The sequence below is a fragment of the Anomaloglossus baeobatrachus genome, chromosome 11 (assembly GCF_048569485.1).
Source record: "Anomaloglossus baeobatrachus isolate aAnoBae1 chromosome 11, aAnoBae1.hap1, whole genome shotgun sequence".
NCBI classification, from domain to species: domain Eukaryota; kingdom Metazoa; phylum Chordata; class Amphibia; order Anura; family Aromobatidae; genus Anomaloglossus; species Anomaloglossus baeobatrachus.
The window spans coordinates 41973836-41993686 of NC_134363.1; the positions used below are offsets into that span (position 1 = coordinate 41973836).

The 19851-nt window shown below is 46.6% G+C and overlaps 1 protein-coding gene across 2 annotated transcripts in view; it reads right to left on the reverse strand.

The window, feature by feature from the left end:
* The window catches only part of LOC142257238 (interferon regulatory factor 3-like), a 53989-nt gene extending 39488 nt beyond the window's left edge, over positions 1 to 14501 (reverse strand). For both annotated transcript variants that reach the window (XM_075329391.1, XM_075329392.1), the window contains exons 1-2: positions 14409 to 14501; positions 3933 to 4122 (exon numbers count right to left, since the gene is read on the reverse strand). In XM_075329391.1, the coding sequence (XP_075185506.1) occupies positions 3933 to 4097 (165 nt within the window). In that variant the 5' untranslated portion in view covers positions 4098 to 4122; positions 14409 to 14501. The remainder of the gene's footprint in view (positions 1 to 3932; positions 4123 to 14408) is intronic.
* Between the last annotated feature and the right edge of the window lie 5350 nt (positions 14502 to 19851).

The following is a 19851-nucleotide window of genomic DNA, read 5'->3' on the forward strand; positions in this document are numbered from 1 at the left end:
TCCCCTCCTGCAGCAACAGAACCCCGCTGTGAAATCTCTGGGGACCCCACATTTGCTGTGGTAGCCCCCACCCCACACACTGGTCCTCCCCCTGCAGCACCCTGCTCTCTGCTTATCCCTGCAGAGGGCAACAGATCCCAGCTCACAGGCTGATTACTTGTAGAGGCATTGTCACACCTTTCTCTGACCCCCTCCCCTGTCACAGCTGCAGCTGTGTGTGTGTCTATGGTGTCTATGCAAGCAGAAATATCAGAGTTCACTCCCTCCTCCCTTACATCATTCATAGATAACACATTAACATTGTCCGGAGGCATGTCAGTACTGGCTGAAGGTTCAGCCCTTGGTTGGGGCCCAAACTGGGAGGTTATCTGCCCCAAATCTGTCCCAAGTAGCACGTTTGCGGGGATCCGATCAGTTACCCCCACCTCCCTCACCCCTCGCCCTGCGCCCCAGTCCACATAAATGTCAGCAACAGGCAGCGCCGGGTCAATGCCTCCAATCCCGGAGACAGCGAGGGTTTTTCCAGGGATCAAGTCTTGGGGGGACACCATCTCAGGCCGCACCAGAGTCACCTCCGAGGCGCTGTCTCGCAGTCCCATGGTCACAGACCGGCCGACGGTGACAGGTTGGAAGCTGTCCAGGGACCTACCACCACCCCCACCCACACAATACACCTTGGGCGGCCCTTGGGACGGGGACGGAGCCGGGGCCTTGGGACGCTGAGGGCACATGGCCTTGAAGTGTCCAGGTAGGTTGCACTGGTGGCACCGTCTTGGTTCTGCCACGGGCCTGGAGAGGGGAGTTGAGGGGGACACCCCCTGCAGTCTAGGGGCAGGTGGGGCAGTCGCAGAGTTCATCTTACCCCCTCTCCAGGTGCTGCTGGTGGCTGCTCTCCTGGCCTCAGGAGCCCGATTGTTGGTGTAGTCATCGGCCAGGGCAGCTGTAGCCGTGGACCCCTTTGGCTTCTGGTCTCGGATGAACTGGCGGAGATCCTCAGGGCAGTTCCACAAGAGTTGCTCCGTGATGAACAAGTCCAGGATCTCCGGTCCGGTGGAAAGCTGCAGGCCTTGGGTCCAGTGGTCGGCAGCTCGGGCAAGTGCCCGCCGGTGGTCAGCCCAGGAGTCCTTTGGTCCCTTCTGTAGGCTCCGGAACTTCTTGCGGTAGGACTCTGGAGTGAGGTTGTACTGTTGGATCAGGGCCCGCTTGATGGTGTCGTAGCCCTGATCTGCCTCAGCAGGCAAGTCCCCAAGGATATCCAGGGCCTTACCCCTTAAACGGGGGGTCAGGTATTTGGCCCACTGGTCCTTGTCCAGATGGTGCTGCAGGCAAGTCCGTTCAAAAGCAGTCAAGAAAGAGTCCAAGTCTCCATCCTTCTCCAGCACTGGGAAGTCCTCAACACGGACCTTTGGAAGTTTGGTGTCTTGAAGGTCACGTGTGGCTGATGAGGGCCGGAGCTGAGCTAGCTGCAGCTGGTAGTCACGCTCTGCCTGGCGCTCTTCACGTGCTGCTTGCCGCTCCGCAGCCTCACGCACTGCTTGCCGCTCCGCAGCCTCAGCGTCACGCGCTGCCTGTCGCTCACGCTCGGCCATGAGTATCTCGTAGGTATCCCGGTCTCCAGCCTGGAGAAGGGCCATAGCCATTTGAAGAAGGCTATCCGAGCCTCCCAGGCTCGGTGGAATGGCACGTGGTGATCTGCGGCCCGCTGCGGAGCCTGGTGCTTCACTGTCCATTGCAGAGCGGAGGGCTGGCATCTGGCTCGTGGAGGACCCTTGGGTGAGCTGCTCCTCATCTTGTCCATAATTGCCAGGTTGTGCAATGTCCTCTGCAGAGCTGTTGTCTGGCGTCGGGCTCTTGGAGGGCTCGTGGACAACCTCCTCATTACTGTCCACAGCACCGTCCTCCAGTCTCTTCGGGGGCGTGGGTTCGAATCCCACCGCTGCCACCAATATGTCACGAACCACCGGGGGGGTCACTCAGAAATCCCCCGCGCTGGCTACCAGTACGTCACAATCGGGGGGTAACAAGTGGGGGTCACCCCTCCTTTATACCTCCCGACCGACAGACAGAGCACGTGACGCGCTCTCTAGCGCCCCTCTTATAGTCAGGCCAATTATGGAATTGCCCGACAATAAGCAAGGAGGCCGCTATACTACTTATGCCGATTATTGAAGGGTCCCCGGTGAGAGTAGGGTATATATTCCCCCGACCTCCGCGGGCGGAATATATAAAACCTCCCCGAATCTCACTGGCCTCCCCACAATAATCCTTGGCACAAACTCGCTGCCACCAACCGATTTACGGTAACTATTAGCCGAACACACAGACGTGGGATTCAAGATCGAGATAACAGAACAGCCCAAGATTAATTATATAATTTAATCAGCCTAAAGCACACTAGAAACTACAATATATACAATAGGGAATCTACAGAATATACATATGTCAGAGTACAGTTACAAGCAAAGCATGGGTTACAAACAGGCATACACAGTTCCAGCAGTTACCTTGTGCGTCTGGCCACAGGGGGGCGCTGTAGGCCAGGTTTCTAGGATCCTTCCCACAGATGTTTCCTACACGTGACCCCCAGCGAAAGAACCCTGGAAAATGGCCGAAGTAGGGTTATCAACCTGGGCAAATCCAGGTCCCCTCCTACCTTCGTGACCTCAGAGGGAGCACTGCTCCACCCCTGGCTTGAGTTATGGACAATATCCCGACATGGAATATGGGCCATAACTTTGCCTGGGAGCGTCGTAGGCGGACGCCAACGCTCTCATTGTGACAGCTATGAATTTAGCTACGGAACGAGAGGACTCATGACTTGTCTACTAGTTCCCCATTGGCTGATATCACGCCTGGGGTATTTCCCCAGGTCCTGCTCCCATAAAAAGGGTGTGCCAGCATCGTCCGCATGCGGAGACACCATTTTTATGGTTGCCATATTTATCGGAAATATGGCTTGCGAGATATGAACCATTTTTTACTGGAGTCGTTCTGTCTGGATACTTCCATAGCCTTGCTAATTAGATAGCAGCCCCTACCACAGGGTCACGGCAGGGAGTCATCCTGTGTCCATTGTTCCCACATCATCTCATCTCCATATCACAGGAGATGGCCATGGAGGTGTAACACCTTCACAGATGCTGGACATTGAGAACAAGAAGGGAGGGGGGCACTGCCAGGGAGTGATGAGCGATTATGACTGGAAGTCATAATTCATCTTCATATCCCGGGATTTGCCTCACAATGACATTATAATTTGAAACAGCAGTCAGATCCAAAGAGTGACTGGTTGAGTCACGTCCTTAACACAAGTAAGATAAACTATAGCTTGCATGGGTGGAAGGATTCAGCTAACATAAATAGGAGGGGAGCAGATGTGATTGGCTTCCCCATAACATGTGATCAAAGGAGACTAACAAGCAGACCAGCAGAGATTAACTCTTGTTAGCCTGCCTATGAATCAGCACACAGCAGGTCGACAGCCAAGTCTGTCTGTTTTTTTATCCCAGACACCAGTGAATCTGTAATCTGAACAAACCTCTTAGGCAACGCATTTCTGACCTGCATACTTAGTTCAGGCTTAAAATAAGGACCGCATAAGTCAGAAACGCGTTAGATGAAAGGTGTGCTTTTAGTGCTGCATTTTCCATATATTTCTTTATGCTAATTTGTAGCCTGGCTTAGAATATGGTCCGCACAAGGTAAAAAAGGAATGTACATTTTTATTATGATCAACGAAGTTGATTTTTTACCAAAGAAAGTGAGCGCTGGCTATACCTTGGATAGATGTAATGTATTATTTAAAGTTCTTTTTGGCTTGAAAATCCCAAAATTTAGTGTCAATTATTTTTAAGTTAATTTTACATATATTTATAACAAAAAATGCAATGTATAAAATGAATAAATCATCATTAATTGGAAAAATATATTACCTCAAAAATTTTAGAATCATCCAAAGCCAGGTCCTGCCTTCGTGCGTGCTTCCACGGCACCCGGAATTGTGTACGCTCCTGGTTCATCCATTCCAGCCCTGGGTATACTTTGCTGTCGATCTGGCTATAGAGCCAAGGGATAATCCGCGGCTTCTGGGAACTCATGTTCTGAGTTTATGGGTAGTCAAAACTGAAATAAAAGTAACAATAAAGTTTAATAGTGTATTCTATAGAAACCATCTTGTCTTATAACTGAATGATATCATAGGGTTCAGCTAACACTGATGGGCGGGGAAGTTTCACATTTCTGCGCAAACCCCTGCGGCTCTTATTGGTGCATGGTAAGTTCTTTGTGTGAGGTACTACATAAGATGGTCACATGATGTAATAAACTAGAATCTCTCAGTACACCACAAAGCATGTGTGGTGTATTGATTTCTCCAAGCGCTTGTAAAAGAAATCTTATTATTTTGGAGTTCCAAAGACATAGGAGTAGAGTATTTCGCTCAGAATAGTAAAACGAAAATGACTTTGTGCCCATAGTCTTCACCCCACATTTTCCAATTCAGCTTGTGTGTTTACCTATGAAATTTTTTTAAAGCAACGTACCCATAATTTAATTTTTTTATCGGGATGTATTGAAAAATTAAAAAAACTTTCTAAGGGTGTATCATAGTGAAAAAAACGAAATTCCACCCTTGTTTCTTAGTTTTCATTTTTACAGCGTTCATTGTGCAGTATACATAACCTGCCAATATGATTCTTCAGGTCAGTAAAATAAAGAAAAATAAATAAATTTATATATATTTAACAACCTGGGGTCGAGGGGGTTTTCACCCGACAAGTTGCCGGATCAGGGGTGCAGATCCTCTGTGTCATTATGGGCTGGCCTCACCTGGTTTCGTGGCCCCGAGACATACAGGTGGGAGGGAAGGCGGTGGACGGGAGGAAGGATGGAGGTGGTAGTGACGGTTAGGAAAGTCTTTTTAGATCGTGACGCCACCTGTGGACTGCGATCAGTGATGGGCCCCCATTGCGGGTGCTGCTCTTTAGGGTTGAAGGTAATGGTCGCAGCCGGGATGGTGTTGCTTCCCACAGGCGGATTACTCCGGGGAGGATGATGGAGGACGGACGAGGGTGGTGGTAGTCCCCGTTGAGCGATGGCGCTGGTAAAGGAGAGGCAGAGACAGGGGCTGCGGTTCTAGGTCTTTTTACTCACTGGTAGTTCAGGTGCTGCCCCAGAGGACCGGTCTCCGCCACGATGGGCTTCAGCCAATCCCGAATCCGTGGAAGGTCAGATCCGGTGTGTGTCAGTCTATGGGTACTTCCTGCTATGATGCAGTAAGTATCAGATCCCCATGGTGTGAAGCACTTGGGGATCCTGGTGTCAGTAAAGTGCCCCGGTCTGTATGCTGATAGCGCGGTTCCGATGTGGGGGGCCGGTCTAGGACCTCAGCCCCAGGTCCTATATGCTATTTGGCTGCAGACTCGGTGGGACGGGTCCAGTGACTTTTCTATCCAATCCTCGCGACTCTTGCAGAGTTGGTAGACAACATGAAGTGTGAATGCCCTAGGATTCTATACCCCGAAGCACCAGTCCTGTGGAAGCAGCCGCCTGCTTCTCCCCAGCGACTGCGTTGAACGCCTTGGCCCACAGAGCTTCTCGCAGCACGTCCGCTCTGCTCTGTGTCTGAAGCTGTTCGTCCTCTGTTTGTTGTAGTTGCGTCGTGTGTTCTGAGCTGTTGCCCCCAGTTGCTGCCACCGGCAGGTTCACTACTCTCACTAGGTCAACCTGCTCTTCCTCAGGGGCGCCACATATCTATTTGTGTCACCATTTTTGGGTACCCAAAACTTTTTCTTTTTTTTCCATTAATGGACCTGTGTTAGGGTTTTTTGAGTACTGAGTTTACAATTATACTGGTAACATTTTGGGGTACATTTGTCTTTTGGATTCCTTTCTGTCCCATTTTCCATGGGAAGTGCGGCCACAGATAAAAGTCTCAATTTATTTGCTTTTGGCGCTTTAAAGCATAAATCATTTTGTATTTTGATATACTGGAATTTTACAATAGCATTTTTTCATTTATTTACTTTTCAACTGGGAAAAGTTAAATGGTTTAAACTTTACTTATTTTTTAATATATTTTAATTGTTTTTTTAGTTTGCCCTATTTGTTAGTCCTCATAACGAACTTAAATTTGTGATAATTTGTTCTATATACTAGAACACTACCAATCTATGATGAAACCCAGTGTAACGCTCGTGGCTGGTGTAGGGGCAGGAAGTCGGATTAGTGGACCCACTAAACCTCAGGGGGAACCCAGGCTTACTCTTTAGTGGGAGAGGTTGAACTAAGCGCCCAATGCGAGGTGGATGCCAGGTACCACTCCCAGGACAGTGGCAGGGACTGTGGCAGCTGACCCCATGGACTAGGCAGGGTATGGATACAGATGCAGGCAGGTACAGGTGAGAAGACCGAGGTAGACAGGCAGGCGGGTACGGACAGATATGGTAGTCACGGCAAGGACAGATAGGTATGGGAAAGCAGACTCAGGTATTGGTAGCGGACACTGGAATAGTGGAACCTGACAACTAACTAGACAGACAGAACACTAGCTAAAAGTGTTGCACAGGCACCTCCCCCAATGGGAGGGTGCCTTAAGTACACAGTGCCTCTCAGCCATAGGCTGAGGGCCATTTCCTGGAAATAGCATGCCGTCACTTTAACAGGAGGGCCGATGTGCATCTTGGGTGCACATGTACAAAACCCAGCAAGAAGGCAGGAGAGCATGTGGAAGGCCACGCGGCAGAAGGGGAGAACAGAACTTGGCTGTGGCGGTCAGTAAGACAGCGTCATGGCAGGGATGCCGACGCTACATTCAGCGACAAGCTGAATATGTCCCATGATGAAGAGGTAAAACGCGCGTAGGGACTGCTGGTGGAGCGACCTAAAAACTGGTCAGTATTGGTTCACTATATAAGGAATGATTGGGAAATACAAATAGTTATATCGGTTGTTAGTCACTATGTAGTTAGACTTGGGTTAATCATTAGATAAATAATATCATGATTAAGATACATTAAGTCTGGTTATGTGAAATACTGATACAATTTTATATATATATATATATATATATATATATATATATATATATATATATATATATATATTCCTCATTGAAGGCCATCACAAATTTGCCAAATTACACAGTTGGGCCAAAAACCATCACTAGAGGGCCCTGCCTGTCTATTCAGGAAATGCCCAGCCCTTTTAATTATTTTATAGGCACCATGTTATATTCAATTTCTCCTTTGATGGCGTGAACGAAATTCACTTCTTCTATGCCCTTCGAACTCCAAATTAATAAGATTTGTTTTACAAGCGCTCAGAGAAATCAATACAGCAACACACTATCTAAGGTGTACTGAAAGTTCCTGCTTTATTACATCATGTGACCAGTTTATGTAGTATCCCAAACAAAGAAGTATCTGTGACGCCCTGGCAAAACCAGGTAGTCACAGATAGGCCCCCGCACAACACCTTCCCTCACACAGATAACACACAGCCGACCTGAAACCCTAGTCACCCCCCCTTAGGGAAAGATGGGCACACCAGTGGGTGGGACCAGGCGGTTGGGAATGCCCACCTACGGGTCTAGACAGCCCGGGGCGGGACACATAACAGATTCAGTGTGAAGTTCAAGTTGAGAGGAGTGGAAGCTGGGGCTAGGTGTAGTCCCAGCAGGAGGAGAGGCTCAAGTTGAATGGTGCCAGGGTTGGAGCCCTGGTGCCTTTGGCTAGGTGGCAGACGGTGGTCTCCGTCAGCAGGAGACGGGAAGACGGCTCGGCAGATCCGAGGTGGACCTGGAGAGGGTTGTAGCCTACCGACACGGAGAACTGACCCGGAAACCGTAGCACAGAGGGGGTACTCGGACCCTGAAGCCAGGACCGAAACCAGCGGCCTAGCTAATTAACCGATTGAGTGCAGGATTATAGGTCCTGTCCTACCCAAAGACCCTAAAGAAGACAACAGCCCACTGATAGGGATAAGGCCACCACCAGGGCCCATAGATCCCACAGGCCAGCGTCTGGGGGCACGGCTCCTTAGGCCACAGCCAGCCGGGAGCAGACTCCTGAGTTCCAGACCAGGCAGTCCACCATACGAAAAGAAAGTGCAGAGGGAAAAGACAGCGACCACCAGCCTGGGTGGGGGACCTGAATGCAACCGGCCACGGAGGCCGACCACCAGCACCTTGGTTTACCAAAAGAGACTTGTGTGATTCATTTGCTGTGAGTAACCAAACATCCCCTCGCACGTCCGGGCGCACCGGCCCTTGTCATTGCCATACCCTGCACAAAGACACTGGGTCCCGAGGCAACCATCCCTACCCACGGAGGGGTTAACATCCAGCTGCCACTACATCTCCCCCGGGTGCCCCACAACAGCAGCGGTGGTGTCCCACCTCACCACACACCGTGGGTGGCGTCACGAACTTAATACGGCAAAGGCCTATACATCTACGACCCTTCTTATATTCGGCATGTCTGCGTGACCCCCGGGTCTGGAGGATCCCTCGAGCCACAGACACACACAGCGGGTCCGGATCCGAGCAGCGGCAGCTGCTGACACGGGGGGCGGCACACCCCTATGCACCAATAAGAGCCGCAGGGGTGTGTGTAGAAATGTGGAACCTCTTCACCCATCAGTGTTAGTTAAACCCTATGACATCATTCAGTTATAAGACAAGATGGTTTCTATAGAACACAAAATGGCTTGTGTTCTCTCACAATGGTGATGTAGGGGCCTTGAACAATTGTAGCCAGGTTTACCCATAAACTACAATCAGTTTACTGGGAATCCCATTAAGTTTCAAGGTGAGACTAAATAGTGGAGTATATAACGTGCCAAATTAGACTAGTGAGGTATAACATAGTCCGTTCTGCTGAAGGCAGCAGCCATTTTGTTTGAACCGAGCAGTGGTTATGCTGAATATCCCGGCTGCTATTATAGTGTGGCTCCTCACAGATACATGGATTAACAAACCGCTTTTATATGTGTGCGCATATACATTAGGCCTCATACATATAAAAATTGTTTATTAGAAAGACTGGCTTTGTTGCCCATGGTAACCAATCACAGGGCAGCTTTCATTTTTCAAAAGCACTTTGAGAAATGAAAGCTGCCTTGTGATAGGTTACCCAGGGCAACAAAGCCAGTTTTTCTTTTAATAAATCTTTATGGGTATATAGTATATATAATAAGTTAAACTCTTTATTGCACTTCTTTAATAATGGCTGAGTGGGTGTTTATAGATAAAGGAGGATTAGGCCCCAGGCTGAAAGCCTAAGGGAAGGCCAGCGTGTTCCAGCCTGTAGGGAAGTGAGGTTTTTAGGTTAAACATGGGGTTAATAAACAAATAGGGTATGTGGGCAAATGGCAGCCAGATTTTGCATCTATAGGAGTCTCATCCATCTCTTTTCATATAGTATAGTTTATAAAATGGCTGCCGCCGCCAATTATTATGTGACTTATTAACCCTTTAACCCCTTAGTGACAAAGCCAATTTTGGATTCAATGACCAGACCAAATTTTAATAAATCTGACCAGTGTCCGCTTACGAGGTAACAACTCACGGATCCCAGTGATTCCAAATTTCGTGACACGTTGTACTTTATGTTAGTGATAAATTTAGGGTCGATATTTTTTTGCATTTATATCAGAGTTTTTCAATTTTCAGACTTTCAATATACAGTGTGTCCACCCATATCCTGTCCACCGCCATTAATTTGAGAACGGCGGCAGCTATAGGCACAGAAGTGGTGTCTAGGTATAGTAAAGTAGCCATGCGCTATGCAATGAAACCACCTATAGCGCCACCTGGTGGAAAACAACGGAGTTAGCATTTTTATCTCGAAAACAGAACGTGATGCCCTACAATTTTTTAATTCACTTTTTTCTCTATCTCGTTCCGTTTTCAAGATAAAAATGCTAACTCCGTTGTTTTCCACCAGGTGGCGCTATAGGTGGTTTCATTGCGTAGCGCATGGCTACTTTACTATACCTAGACACCACTTCTATGCCTATAGCTGCCGCCGTTCTCAAGTTAATGGCGGTGGACAGGATATTGGTGGACACACTGTATATTTTATACATTAAATTCCCCAAAAGTGACACCATTTTAGAAACCCGTAGCCCTCCAATACTTCAAAACTGCCATCAGGGACATTTTTAACCCTTCAGATGCTACACAGGAATTAATGCAAAGTGGAATGAAAAAAAAAATAATTTTTACTCTAAAATTTTGCTTTAGCCCCAATTTTATTTAGTTTTTGAAATTGATGAAATATGAAATTGACCCTACAATTTGTTTCCCAGTTTCTTATGAGCGAAACCGCTGTTTGGACACACGGCCGGGCTTGGAACGGAAGGAGCAATATTTGAATTTTGGAATACAAATTTGGCTAAAATAGATTGCGTGCACCATGTCACATTTGTAGGGCCCCTGAGGTGCCAAAATATCAGAAACCCCCACAAGTGACCCCATTTTGGAAACTAGAAACATTAAGGAGTTTATGTAGGGGTGTGTTGGAAGTTTAAAACCCATAGGTGCTTCACAGAACTTTTTCAAATTTGGATGTGAGAATTTATAGTTACGTTTTTTCAAATAAAATGTTGTTTTAGATCCAAATTTATAATTAAGACAATGGATAATAGGAGAAAATGGACCCCATAAATATGTTACACAATTTCTCCAGAACACAGTGATACCCCAATCAAAAACTAATGTTTGGCCACATGGCAAGAAAACAGAGCTATTTCATTTCTGGAACGCAAATTTGGACACTGTGTTGCAGTTGCAGAGCCCCTGAGGTGGCAAAAATGCCGAAACACCCACCTGTGATCCCATAGTTTTTGGATTAAAATGGCCAAGTTACCTTTATTATAACAAACATGACAATAAATAATAACTTTAGATTGAAGGAGGTTCTTGGAGCTTCAAAGGCCTGTCGGTACACGAATATTGTAATCTCTAAGTTTCCCAAGTCGAGACTACCACCTTAGCGGCACCTCCGTATAGCAAAATCTAACAGGCCACTTATAGCAGAATCTAACAGGCCACTGTACCTTGGGGTCATCAGTTCTACGGAAACAATCGGCACCCGTGATTATGATCACAGCAGGCTGTCTTGTAACCCCCATTTATACTGCTTAGATCCCACTGTCATGATTGACAAAACCGGTCGAGGCTGATGACTAGTTATGAGTACCGAGCACCTGAGCATGGTAGTGCCCGCTCATCACTAGTTACGAGTACTGAGCACCCGAGCATGGTAGAGTCCGCTCATCACTAGTTACGAGTACCGAGCACCCAAGCATGGTAGTGCCTGCTCATCACTAGTTACAAGTACTGAGCACCCGGGCATGGTAGTGCCCGCTCATCACTAGTTACGAGTATCGAGCACCCGAGCATAGTAGTGCCTGCTCATCACTAGTTACCAGTACTGAGCACCCGAGCATGGTAGTGCCCGCTCATCACTAGTTATCAGTACTGAGCACCCGAGCATGGTAGTGCCCGCTCATCACTAGTTACCAGTACTGAGCACCCGAGCATGGTAGTGCCCGCTCATCACTAGTTACAAGTACTGAGCACCTGAGCATGGTAGTGCCCGCTCATCACTAGTTACAAGTACTGAGCACCCGAGCATGGTAGTGCCCGCTCATCACTAGTTACTAGTACTGAGCTCCTGAGCATGGTAGTGCCCGCTCATCACTAGTTACGAGTACTGAGCACCCGAGCATGGTAGAGTCCGCTCATCACTAGTTACGAGTACCGAGCACCCAAGCATGGTAGTGCCTGCTCATCACTAGTTACAAGTACTGAGCACCCGGGCATGGTAGTGCCCGCTCATCACTAGTTACGAGTATCGAGCACCCGAGCATAGTAGTGCCTGCTCATCACTAGTTACCAGTACTGAGCACCCGAGCATGGTAGTGCCCGCTCATCACTAGTTACGAGTATTGAGCACCCGAGCATGGTAGTGCCTGCTCATCACTAGTTACAAGTACTGAGCACCCGGGCATGGTAGTGCCCGCTCATCACTAGTTACGAGAACTGAGCACCCGGGCATGGTAGTGTCCGCTCATCACTAGTTACGAGTACCGCGTACACGAGCATGGTAGTGCCCGCTCATCACTAGTTACGAGTACTGAGCACCCGAGCATGGTAGTGCCCGCTCATCACTAGTTACCAGTACTGAGCACCCGAGCATGGTAGTGCCCGCTCATCACTAGTTATGAGTACCGAGCACCCGAGCATGGTAGTGCCTGCTCATCACTAGTTACAAGTACTGAGCACCCGGGCATGGTAGTGCCCGCTCATCACTAGTTACGAGTATCGAGCACCCGAGCATAGTAGTGCCTGCTCATCACTAGTTACCAGTACTGAGCACCCGAGCATGGTAGTGCCCGCTCATCACTAGTTACGAGTATTGAGCACCCGAGCATGGTAGTGCCTGCTCATCACTAGTTACAAGTACTGAGCACCCGAGCATGGTAGTGCCCACTCATCATTAGTTACAAGTATCGAGCACCCAAGCATGGTAGTGCCCGCTCATCACTAGTTACGAGTATTGAGCACCCGAGCATGGTAGTGCCCGCTCATCACTAGTTAACGAGTACTGAGCATGGTAGTGCCTGCTCATCACTAGTTACAAGTACTGAGCACCCGAGCATGGTAGTGCCCACTCATCATTAGTTACAAGTATCGAGCACCCGAGCATGGTAGTGCCCGCTCATCATTAGTTACGAGTACTGAGCATGGTAGTGCTCGCTCATCACTAGTTACGATTACTGAGCACCTGAGCATGGTAGTGCCCGCTCATCATGAGTTACGAGTACCGAGCTACGAGTACAGTGCTTCCGAATATGGTAATTTTGACATGTTTTCAGGCACAGATCTGCGATATTTAAAAAAGGCATCAAATCTGTTAGAAGGCAAAGCTTCTCCCTCTCCACATTTACGGAAGTGCAAAATAGTAAATTATGGGCCACATGTCGCATAAAATACCAGTTAGTAAAAGGCCGGGGGTAGACGGTGATATGTGTCAAGAGACAGTAAGTCACGCACAAGTCGCCAGACTAAAAACATATGCGCAAAACGTTTCTACAACTTGCTGTCGCACGACTATTTTAGAGCTGTAATTTTTCTTAAACCTCCCCTCCCTAAAAATATAACATATACAGTAAATTGCAGACAAATCTCATGCAAACCACAGTCATACTGATATATAACTTCCATTAACCCCATCCAACGACTGAAATCCAACTCGTTTGGAAACAGTTGCAGTCACAAGGCGACAAGTGTAGTCCTCACTATAGGCTCGTACACATGGCCATATTATCAGTCCATATATGTTTTATCCGAAGCTGTAAATGGGAACTCATACATCTCTATGGTACCTCCAAATACAACAGATTTACTAACACAGCACAGTACAAAAAAGCTGTGCAAAATCACAATAACATAATATTGCATGCAGCAGCGAGCTTCCAATAACGGGTTTTATTTTATACACATACAATTCATTCTACCTTATAGGAATACATAGCATGTATTCCTAGCCCAGCCCGCGGTTACCAGCCTGGGGCCCTATGTGAAGCACTGGGGGCCTAAGCACTCGGGTCCTACCAGGGGATCCTCCGTCCCCCCGGTGGCCCAGTCCGACCCTGTGTATGCTCCTTAATGGGGTTGTCTGGTGTAAACAACATGTCACCTGTTCACAGGATTGACCAGTAGTGGTCCGACTGCTGGAACCCGCACCGACGGGCAAAATGGGGCACAGATCTGTAGAGCGCAAACTTGATTACCACTCCTCTCATTCCCTGTAGGACTGCGCTCAGCTTTTTCTGGCTGCCCCATAGAAGATGAATGTTGGGCATTTTGCTGCAGGAATAGCCATTTGGTGCAGGACCCCCACAGATTAGTAAATTATCACCGATCCTGTGGATAAGTGATCATTTATTTTCACCCATTAACCCCTTCAAATGTATTATTAGGCAGACACACGACCATACTACAGCGCTGTATAGTGCATTGTCCCCGCGATGAGTTTTACTCGCCTTTTTGACGTTGCGTTTTACATAGCAAACAAAACGGAAATTTACGTACATATTGGACATAATACAGACCCCACATATGTGGAATTGAACTACAGATCGCACTTCTCAATTTTTTTTTAAGATATCCCAATGCTTTGGACCTTAATCCTAAAAGATCCAAACGGAACCTTTTGCACAAACTTTGAAATATACATTGTTTATGTACATATTTATATATGGGGGTCATTCGGAGAATATCTAGTAGAATGTAAAATGAAAATCTGATACAGAATTATTGATAGGATTAATTGTATATTCTATGTAGTATATAGGGCTATGTAAGTATATGCCCCCTGAAGAAGCTGGAAAATACTGACCCAATATATTGCGGATGGCACGCTCTCCGCGCCGTATCCTCGAAGCCTCGTAGGTTTCAGATTCTCTGAGATGTGTATTCGTTCTCGCTGAGTTTCACTTTCCAGATATCATCATACATACAGCTCCACCCTCCTCTTCTTCCTCTTCTTACTCTGCGGGTTCTTTGAGCCTCTAGATGGCGCTAAAGACATTTTACTTGAACACAAAATATAATGGAATTTATTTTTGGTCTAGATCAGGGGTGGGCAATTAATTTTCCCATGGGGCCGCATGAGAAATTGGGATGGTTTTAGAGGGCCGGACTAATATAATTAACTCGGTTCTACACATTATATATATATATATATATATATATATATACATATATACACACACACAAACACGCATATATACTGTGCGTGTATAATATATATACACATACACACAATGTATACATACACACACAATCCCCATATACTACATCACTACACCCGCCACATACTACACCTGTAATATACATCAGTATACACTACACCTGTAATAAACTACACCTCTATATACTATACCACTATATATTACATCACTACACCCCTATATACACCTGTAATATGCTACATCACTATATACTACACCTGTAATAAACTGCAGAACATCACTATATACTACACCTGTGATAACCTACATTACTACACCCCTATATACTACACTTGTATTATACTACATCACTACACCCCTATATACTACACTTGTATTATACTACATCACTACACCCCTATATACTACACTTGTATTATACTACATCACTACACCCCTATATACTACACTTGTATTATACTACATCACTACACCCCTATATACTACACTTGTATTATACTACATCACTACACCCCTATATACTACACTTGTATTATACTACACTCCAATATACTACACCTGTATTATACTACACCACTACACCTGTAATATACTACACCACTACACCCCATATACACCTGTAATATACTACACCACTACACCCTTATATACACCTGTAATATACTACACTACTACACCCCTATATACACCTGTATAATACAGGTGTATATAGTGGTGTAGTATAATACAGGTGTATATAGGGGTGTAGTATAATACAGGTGTATATAGGGGTGTAGTATAATACAGGTGTATATAGGGGTGTAGTATATTACAGGTGTATATAGGGGTGTAGTATATTACAGGTGTATATAGGGGTGTAGTGGTGTAGTATAATACAGGTGTATATAGGGGTGTAGTATAATACAGGTGTATATAGGGGTGTAGTATATTACAGGTGTATATAGGGGTGTAGTGGTGTAGTATAATACAGGTGTATATAGTGGTGTAGTGTAATACAGGTGTATATAGGGGTGTAGTATAATACAGGTGTATATAGGGGTGTAGTATAATACAGGTGTATATAGAGGTGTAGTATATTACAGGTGTATATAGGGGTGTAGTGGTGTGGTATAATACAGGTGTATATAGGGGTGTAGTATTATACTACACTCCTATATACACCTGTATTATACTACACCACTACACACCTATAACACTACACCACTACACCCCCCCATATACCACACCTGTAAAACTACATTCCCATATACTAAACCACTACACCCCAAATATTTGTCAAAAGTTACCCCTCTCCCCCAGCCCCCCGCCTGCCCGCCCCCATTGTCCCCGCAGGTTACTAGTAACCACTCACCTCTCTTTTTATCGTTCCCGTCCTCAGACACCTCCGTACGAGCCCCCCGCTGAGCTGCTTCTCCTTCACATGGCCAGGCTGCGCCGACGCTGTATTCCTAGGAGCCCCCGCCGCTGCCTCTCTCCATACGGCCCCCGCCTCTGCAGCTTCTCCTTCCGGGCAGGAACTTTTCAAATGACACACGCGCGCCGTACTGACGATATCAGGGCGCGCGTGTGTCACAGAGAAAAGTGTCGGGCAAGGAACAGAGGAGAGATTCCTGCGTTCCGCTGCCTACACTGTGCGGAGCTTCAGGATCTGTCCTCTGTTTCCTGCCCGACACGCAGCATGTGATGAGGGTCAGGGCCGGCTCCAGGTTTTTGTGGGCCCCGGGCGGAAGAGTCCCAGTGGGCCCCATCAACACGCAGACACACATACGTACACATACATATTTAAAGACAAACTCACAAAAATACATATAGAACGGACACATCTATACAGCCATATACACTGACATACATAGATACACATTATACATGCCTACAGACACACAGCTCTGCTGCATACATACAGACACACATAGCTCTGCTACAGACACACATAGCTCTGCTACAGACACACATAGCTCTGCTACATACATACATAGCTCTGCTACATACACACATAGCTCTGCTACATACATACACACATAGCTCTGCTACATACATACACACATAGCTCTGCTACATACATACACACATAGCTCTGCTACATACATACACACATAGCTCTGCTACATACATACACACATAGCTCTGCTACATACATACACACATAGCTCTTCTACATACATACACACATAGCTCTTCTACATACATACACACATAGCACTGCTACATACATACACACATAGCTCTGCTACATACATACACACATAGCTCTGCTACATACATACACACATAGCTCTTCTACATACATACACACATAGCTCTTCTACATACATACACACATAGCTCTTCTACATACATACACACATAGCTCTGCTACATACATACACACATAGCTCTTCTACATACATACACACATAGCTCTTCTACATACATACACACATAGCTCTTCTACATACATACACACATAGCTCTTCTACATACATACACACATAGCTCTTCTACATACATACACACATAGCTCTGCTACATACATACACACATAGCTCTGCTACATACATACACACATAGCTCTTCTACATACATACACACATAGCTCTTCTACATACATACACACATAGCACTGCTACATACATACACACATAGCTCTTCTACATACATACACACATAGCTCTTCTACATACATACACACATAGCTCTTCTACATACATACACACATAGCTCTTCTACATACATACACACATAGCTCTTCTACATACATACACACATAGCACTGCTACACACACATAGCACTGCTACATACAGACACACATAGCTCTGCTACACCCATAGCTCTGCTACATACACACATAGCACTGCTACATAGACACATAGCACTGCTACATATATACATACATACACATTGCTCTGCTACATACACACATAGCTCTGCTACATACATACACACATAGCTCTGCTACATACATACACACATAGCTCTGCTACATACATACACACATAGCTCTGCTACATACATACACACATAGCTCTGCTACATACATACACACATAGCTCTGCTACATACATACACACATAGCTCTGCTACATACATAGCTCTGCTACATACATACACACATAGCACTGCTACATACACACATAGCACTGCTACATACATACACACATAGCACTGCTACATACACACATAGCACTGCTACATACAGACACACATAGCACTGCTACATACACACATAGCACTGCTACATACATACACACATAGCACTGCTACATACACACATAGCACTGCTACATACAGACACACATAGCTCTGCTACATATATACATACATACACATTGCTCTGCTACATACACACATAGCTCTGCTACATACATACACACATAGCACTGCTACATACACACATAGCACTGCTACATACACACATAGCACTGCTACATACAGACACACATAGCTCTGCTACATATATACATACATACACATTGCTCTGCTACATACACACATAGCTCTGCTACATACATACACACATAGCTCTGCTACATACATAGCTCTGCTACATACATACACACATAGCACTGCTACATACACACATAGCACTGCTACATACATACACACATAGCACTGCTACATACACACATAGCACTGCTACATACATACACACATAGCACTGCTACATACACACATAGCACTGCTACATACATACACACATAGCACTGCTACATACACACATAGCACTGCTACATACATACACACATAGCACTGCTACATACACACATAGCACAGCTACATACATACACACATAGCACTGCTACATACACACATAGCTCTGCTACATACATACACACATAGCTCTGCTACATACATAGCTCTGCTACATACATACACACATAGCACTGCTACATACACACATAGCACTGCTACATACATACACACATAGCACTGCTACATACACACATAGCACTGCTACATACATACACACATAGCACTGCTACATACACACATAGCACTGCTACATACATACACACATAGCACTGCTACATACACACATAGCACTGCTACATACATACACACATAGCACTGCTACATACACACATAGCACTGCTACATACATACACACATAGCACTGCTACATACACACATAGCACAGCTACATACATACACACATAGCTCTGCTACATACATAGCTCTGCTACATACATACACACATAGCTCTGCTACATACATAGCTCTGCTACATACATACACACATAGCTCTGCTACATATATACATACATACACACAGCTCTGCTACATACACACATAGCTCTGCTACATACTTACACACATAGCTCTGCTACATACATACACACATAGCTCTGCTGGGGGGGGGGGTTTGCAGGGAATACACCTAGGGGGGAGAAGAGCCCATACAGCTCACCAGGGCCCATAAATCGGGCGGTGGGGAGGGCACATACCGCTCAGGTCACGGTGGAGAGGGGGCCCACACAGAGCCGGAAAGAAGCACTGTGCTGGGGGTCGCTGGCTGGCACTGCAACTCTCATCTGTGGGATGAGCAGGACGCCGGCCGGTAGCTCCGCCCACAGATTAAGTTCAGCCAGGAAGTCTTTGCTCCTTAAAGGGACGGCGCTGCAGATTCCTACTCGGCCCGGGGGACAGCAGAACTAAGGCGAGTGGGTCCTGGCCAAGGGTCACCAGAACTGACGAGGCCGAGTGGGCCCCCCCGGCTCTCCAGGGCCCCGGCATTTGCCCGGGCACTGATGAGGGCAATCTGACCACGCGCCTCCCGGAGCCTGGAGCTCCGCACAACAGGTCAGATTGCTCTCATCAGTGACTGGCCAGCAAGGACGCCCTGAGCCAGGCGGGCCGGTCACAGAGAGTAGGCGGGCCGGATGTGGCCCGCGGGCCGCCCCTTGCCCAGGTCTGGTCTAGATGTTCGCTGACCATTCCATTATAGACACCACCATTCCCTGTATAGTCCTCACAAGGGTAAAAGAGTCTTTTTTTTCCTCCCTTGATTGAAATAAAGATCAATGACTTGACTTGGCAACGTGATTCCTCGCATTTCGGACATCACTGACTATTGGGTGTCAGTTTTGTCTGAGGAAAGTGAGAGTGATTGG